This window comes from Salvelinus fontinalis, chromosome 6 (genome assembly GCF_029448725.1).
Source record: "Salvelinus fontinalis isolate EN_2023a chromosome 6, ASM2944872v1, whole genome shotgun sequence".
Classification (NCBI taxonomy): domain Eukaryota; kingdom Metazoa; phylum Chordata; class Actinopteri; order Salmoniformes; family Salmonidae; genus Salvelinus; species Salvelinus fontinalis.
The window spans coordinates 10175560-10182676 of NC_074670.1; the positions used below are offsets into that span (position 1 = coordinate 10175560).

Sequence of the window (7117 nt, forward strand, 5' to 3'; positions counted from 1 at the left end):
CAAAATTCTTACTTGAGAAAGTACTCTTTGCTAAGAAGGAATTATTTTATTCCTTTTCGATCATTTTAGTTGAAACCATTAGAGTAAGGTCCCTAATTGTTAGCCAGAAATGATTTGATATTGAGATAAAAAATGACTGCATTGGACCTTTAACCTGTATCTAAATAAAGTATACTATTTCCATTATGTACCAAATATCCCATTTTAGGATTCTATCAAGTATCTTCTTGATATTCAACACCTCTACTCTTTGATCATTATATCAATAGTTAGTAGACAGTGCACTGCAATAAGAAACAGCAGGGTTCATTTCATCTAGTTCCGTTTTAGGCTTTATTGAGTTAATTCAATTGTTGAAGCCTCCATTGATCATTTAGATAGACCATAGCCAATAGGAAGCAGAATGAATCATCAATGGGATAGGCTACTGTCTCAATGGTAAATGGTACAGATAAAGACCTAAAGAGGAAGTCTCTACAAAGCTATTGTTTGTTATTTTCCACTCATCAACATGACCTCCAATAACCTCTTAGAGTGGAAATGCCCTGAGGGCATTGTAATGTGTGTACACAGCTATATCATAAAGCTAGTTTCTGTTCTGTATCACTGAGTGGGGGGCCGGGCCTTGTCTTCAGAGGGGACACGCGGAGGGGTATAGGAATATAAAAGGAGTAGGGACATGGTCTGGTCAACACTACAGGTACTTCCATTAGACAGAGCCATCCTTCACCATGGACTATACACTTTTCACAGCAGCCATTGTGTTTCTAACATCAGGTATGCCTATTGCTACAATTAACATGCAGAACATAATGGGTTTTGAAGGGTGTTATTCAAATATGTTACCTGCTGAAACTATTTAACTAGCCATATCTATACTGGACTTAGAAATAAAAACATTATTTTGTGTATTTCACAAGCAACGTTTTTACATAAGCCCATTTCCTTAATTTAATTTAATTTAATATTTCAATGTATTGTTTTTATTTTCATGTATTGTTACGTCTTATGTGTACATTACTACATTTCCTTCCCCAGGTCTGTGTGTAGGTCAGAGTGTGTTACCGCCAGGACCATTGACTGGAGCCATAGGAGGGAGAGTGAAGTTCACCACAACCCTCAGTCCACCAGCCAAACCTTTTGTGTCAGTGAGCTGGACCTTCAACAGGGTCAACATCATCACCTCCACTACGGTCAACATAACTAATGCTGACCACAAAGACCGGATCAGTCTGGACAGAACCACTGGCTCTCTAGAGCTGTGGAGCCTGGGCCTGAGGGACCAAGGAGAGTACAGAGTCAGCATCATACCAGACGGGGCTCTGGAGCTACAAGGAGCTACCACTCTGGATGTCTATGGTGGGTCACAGTTCTATTCTTGGCAGTCACATCACCGTATCTTAGACTCACCAAGGCATTTTTTCAGCTATGAATATGAAAATTGTATACATTAAGACAGATTATTCAAATGTAATGTACCTGTCTTACTCTCCCCATACTGTTAACCTCTTTACAGTGTTGCTATCTGCTGCCACCATCAATAGCCCCCCAGCCACCCTGATAGCTGGCATAAGCTCCACCAACCTGACTTGTGAGGCTGCTGGCAACATCAGCTGCATACAGTGGATCAAAGATGGCCTCCCTCTGTGTCCCAGCAACAATATCACCTTCTCTGTAGACAACAGGACAGTCCATCTCAGTCCTGTTCAGCACATTGACAACGGAGAGTATGACTGTTTAGTCAGCAACCCTGTCAGCAACCGGACAGCATCCCACAACCTGACTGTCAACTGTGAGTACTGCTTACTAGATCCTAATTCCAGGAGTGATTGTGATTGTGCTTGGCAACCTTGTGTCAATTACCAACTCACTGGATGTTGCTGTTGGAGAAAAAAAAATGCTTGCCTTTGCTTTTCAGTAGTGTATAGACCCACGGAATAAGTATTTTGTTTATTTAGCATTGATCATTATTTTATTTGACCATGTTGCAGTTGGACCTCAGAACATATCAATAGATGGACCATTAGCAGCATCAACAGGATACAGGGTAACTCTGAGCTGTTCGGCTGACTCTATCCCTCCTGCTACATTCACCTGGATGTTCAACAGGACAGAGACGGGTGTTAACAACACCCTGTACGTCATAGAGAGGATGGAGGCGCTACACATTGGGAACTACACCTGCACTGCCACCAATAACATCACCGGACTGAAAGACTCCGTGGTCCACAAGCTGAGAGGTTAGTTACAGCTTGATGTTGCAGTTAGGATTCATGAAAAAATTAAGTGTATCCAAGATTAAGTACATAACACATACAGTATAAGTTAACAAAATAAATGTATTGTGTAAAGTAAGACATCTAGAACTTTGTGACTTGGCATTGTACCTTTACTTTGTATCCATATTCTGAGCCTGGATAATAAGTTGCAAACCTGATATTTTAGTCACTCTAATTTGTGTAAATACAAAGGGTTAATTCGTGCCTTACACTGCTCTGGAATTTCATTCGAATTGCTGGATAAGGTTTATCCCTGAGATCACTGAACTGACCTGACGTAGCTTCATACCAGAGCAGGTGATATGACTTGTTCCCCTCTACAGCCTCCTCTGCTGCCCCTATTGGGTCGTTTGCTTTGATGGTGACCAGTGTCCTGGCGCTGCAACTGTAGATGTCTGAAAGGAGAGAGAGGGACAAGAAGGGGCTGATGAAGGGTGAGGATGAATGTGATCATAAATATGATGAGTATGTTTAAATGTTTTAATGTTTAAATATAATTTTTTATTATGATAAGTCTTTGAATACAGAATTTTATGATATTATTATGTAATAATATTTTCATGAATTTATTGATAATGAATAATAATTCTATAATAATAGCATATTTGTTGTTGTTGATCTAATAATGGCCATGATTTTGTGTTGGTTACTCTGTGTAAAACATATTTGTTGTAAATATTTCTGTAGATTTGTCAACCCCAGAGCCTCTTTGCTGATGAAGGACAATCTTGATTTTGGAATCTTCTGGGCAAGAGGATATTGTATAGAATCAAACCTGTCGTTAGTTTTAATATGTAGAGATGTACTTTAGCCTGTCAAACTGCAATATTACCTGGGCTTTATATCAAATATTATGATTATATATATACAGTATATATAAATGAATCAAAGCAATCCATGGTACATGTCATGAAAGATTCCTGTACACAGAGCAAAAACATAAATGCAACATGTTAAGTGTTGGTGCCATGTTTCATGAGCTGAAATAAAACATCCCAGCAATTTTCCAGATGCACAAAAAGCTTATTTCTCTATTTTTTTTGCACATTTGTTTACATCCCTGTTAGTGAGCATTTCTCGTTTGCCAAGATAATCCATCCACCTGGCAGGTGTGGCATATCAAGAAGCTGATTTAACAGCACGACCATTACAAATCAAATCAAACTATATTTGTCACGTGTCAAATACAACACGTAACACTTACCTTGAAATGATTACTTACAAGCCCTTAATCAACAAAGCAGTTCAAGAAAGAGTTAAGAAAATATTTACCAAATAAACTAAAGTAAAAAATTAAAAGTAACACAAGTAAGTCACAATGACGAGGCTATATGCAGGGGGTACCGGTACCGATTCAATGTGCGGGGATACAGGTTAGTCGAGGTCATTTGTACAAGTAGGTAGGGGTAAAGTGAATATGCATAGATAATAAACAGCGAGTAGCAGCAGTGTAAAAAAAAGGGTGTGGGGGGGGGGGGGGCAGGGTCAATGTAAATAGTCCAGGTGGCCACTTGATTAGCTGTTCAGCAGTCTTATGGCTTGGGGGTAGAAGCTGTTAAGGAGCCTTTTGGTCCTAGTCTTGGCGCTCCGGGTGCAGCTTGTGCTGGGGACAATAAAAGGCCACTCTAATGTGCAGTTTTTTCACACAACACAATGCCATTTGTAATTGTAGTTATTATGGATCCCCATTAGCTGCTGCTGCTACTGGGGTCCGACAAAATTAAAGCAGTTATAAACAATTAAAAATATTACATTTCATAACACTTTTTGCAACACATTGTGTTCCCTCAGGCCACTACTCTACTATCACATATCTACAATACAAAAACCCATGTGTACATGTTTATAGTGCTTATGTTATCATGTGCGTGTATGCATGTGTCTGTGCCTATGTTTGTGTTACTTCACAGTCCCCGCTGTTCCATAAGGTGTATTTTTACCTGCTTTTTAAATCTGATTCTACTGCTTGCGTCAGTTACCTGATGTGGAATAGAGTTCCATGTAGTCATTGCTCTATGTAGTACTGTGTGCCTCCCATAGTCTGTTCTGGACTTGGGGACTGTAAAGAGACCTCTGGTGGCATGTCTTGTGGGGTATGCATGGGTGTTCGAGCTGTGTGCTAGTATTTTAAAGAGACAGCTCAGTACCTTCAGCATGTCAACATCTCTTACAAAAACAAGTAATGATGAAGTCAATCTCTCTTCCACTTCGAGCCATGAGAGATTGACATGCATGTAGTTAATGATAGCTCGCCATGTACTTTTAGAGGGCCAGCCGTGCTGCCCTGTTCTGAGCCAACTGCAATTATCCCAAGTCCCTCTTTGTGGCAACTGACCACACGACTGAACAGTAGTCCAGGTGCAACAAATCCAGGGCCTGTAGGACCTGCCTTGTTGATAGTGTTGTTAATCAAATAAAATCAAAGTTTGTTACGTGCGCCGAATACAACAGGTTTAGAACTTACAGTGAAATGCTTACTTACAGGCTCTAACCAATAGTGCAAAAAAGGTGTTAGGTAAGTAAAGAAATAAAACAACAGTAAAAAGACAGGCTATATACAGTAGCGAGGCTATAAAAGTAGCGAGGCTACATACAGACACCGGTTAATCAGGCTGATTGAGGTCGTATGTACATGTAGATATGGTTAAAGTGACTATGCATATATGATGAACAGAGAGTAGCAGTAGCGTAAAAGAGGGGTTGGCGGGTGGAGGGTGGTGGGACACAATGCTGATAGCCCGGTTAACCAATGCACGGGAGCACTGGTTGGTCGGCCCAATTGAGGTAGTATGTACAAGAATGTATAGTTAAAGCATATATGCATATATGATAATGCATATATGATAAACGCAGCAGCGTAAAAAGAGGGGTTGGGGGGGCACACAATGTAAATAGTCTGGGTAGCCATTTGATTACCTGTTCAGGAGTCTTATGGCCTGGGGGTAAAAACTGTTGAGAAGCCTTTTTGTCCTAGACGTGGCATTCCGGTACCGCTTGCCATGCGATAGTAGAGAGAACAGTCTATGACTGGGGTGGCTGGGGTCTTTGACAATTTTTAGGGCTTTCCTCTGACACTGCCTGCTGTAGAGGTCCTGGATGGCAGGCAGCTTAGCCCCAGTGATGTACTGGGCCGTACGCACTACCCTCTGTAGTGCCTTGCAGTCAGAGGCCGAGCAATTTTTCCCACAATTTTTTTTTTAACCTTTATTTAACTACTTACTTATCTTGCCAATGAAAAATGTATTAACGTAGTTGACAATATCAGTGGGTTTTGTGATGAGCCATCTGATTCAATGAATGAAGGAGCCGAGTTGGCTTTTTTTGGGTCATTGATAAGTCATTGTTTCAACGCAGCCTTGAAATGCAAGGACAGAGTCCAGGAGCCAAGATGGTTTGGATGGACTCCTGTAGAGAATCTTCTGTTTCCAGAAGGTGTCAACGTTATCTATAAAAGTGACTCCAGCAGAGCAACAGTAATCTTTTAGCCAGATGTGTAATGCCAGGAGCCTGCTGAAGCTATTAGTTCTTTAAAAATCTATTTTCAGATGTTCCGAGCTAGCCCTCCTGATGTCGTTTGACCCCACGTGAACTAAGACAGTGTCAGCTCCCGGCATCTGTTGTAGAGCAGTCGGAAGCAGCCTTATGTCCCGTACTCGTACTCCTGGCCATACATGTCTCAAGTTGAGGGAGCGTGCAATTGGCATGCTGACTGCAGTAACATCCACCAGAGCTGTTGCCAGAGAACCTAATATTAATTTCTCTACCATAAGCCGGTTTAGAGAATTTGGCAGTATGTCCAAGAGGCCTCACAACCGCAGACCATGTACAACCATGCCAGCCCAGGACCAAACTGTCTCATCTGCGTGTTCGTTGTCCTCACCAGGGTACCATGACAAGACTGCAGTTTGGCGTTGTAACCTGCTTCAGTGGGCAAATGCTCACCGTCGATGGCCACTGGCGAAGTGTGCCCTTCACAGATGAATCCTGGTTTCAACTGTTCCGGGCAGATGGCAGACAGTGTGTATGGCGTCGTGTGGGCGAGCGGTTTGCTGATGTCAACGTTGTGAACAGAGTGCCCCATGGTGGCAGTGGGGTTATGGTATGGGCAGGCAAAAGATACAGACAAACACAATTGCATTTTATCGATCGTAATTTGAATGCATAGAGATACCGTGACAAGATCCAGAGGCCCATTGTCGTGTCATTCATCCACCGCATGTTCCAGTTCCCGCCAATGCCCAGCAAATTCATACAGCCATTGAAGAGAAGTGGGAAAACATTCCACAGGCACAATAAACAGCCTGATCAACTCTACATGTAATGAACGCAATGGGAGACCGAATTGGTTTCGAACGCAGGTTATTTATTTGTAAAGGACCACAGGGGCAGGCAGGTAGCTGGGTCCAGGGGTAGGCAGAAGGTCATACACAGAGGGTCCAAAAAGGCAACAGTACAGGCAGGGAAAAGGCTAGTAACGTTGTCCGGAAGATCAGGCAATAGGTTGATAACAGGAAATCCGATCTGCTAAAATACAGACAGGGAATAGGCAAAAAGGCATCGTTAGTGAGGCAGGCAAAAACTATCATACATAGGAGGATTCCATTACAGGACACCCAGCACTTCAACTAAAAGGGTGTCACAAAACAAACAATACCTCACAATGACAGGGTGCAAAGAACTGAACTAAATAGTGTGTGATAATGACATACAGGTGTGTGAACAGGTGATCAGAATTCAGGTGATTAGGATCTGGAATGTGAGCTGCGTTCAGGGGATCTATGTGTTTATGTGTTTGAGAGTGTGAGTTGGAAGCAACGTTACATCACGCTGCATGAGGC

The 7117-nt window shown here is 42.0% G+C and overlaps 1 protein-coding gene across 1 annotated transcript; it reads left to right on the plus strand.

Moving 5' to 3' along the window:
- The first annotated feature begins 731 nt into the window (after positions 1–731).
- LOC129856787 (HEPACAM family member 2-like) lies at positions 732–2681 on the plus strand. Its single transcript, XM_055924501.1, has 5 exons — positions 732–777; positions 1039–1359; positions 1517–1792; positions 1992–2240; positions 2603–2681. Exons 1-5 carry the CDS (start codon positions 732–734, stop codon positions 2668–2670), a joined length of 960 nt encoding a protein of 319 aa, XP_055780476.1. The 3' UTR covers positions 2671–2681.
- Positions 2682–7117: the final 4436 nt, after the last annotated feature.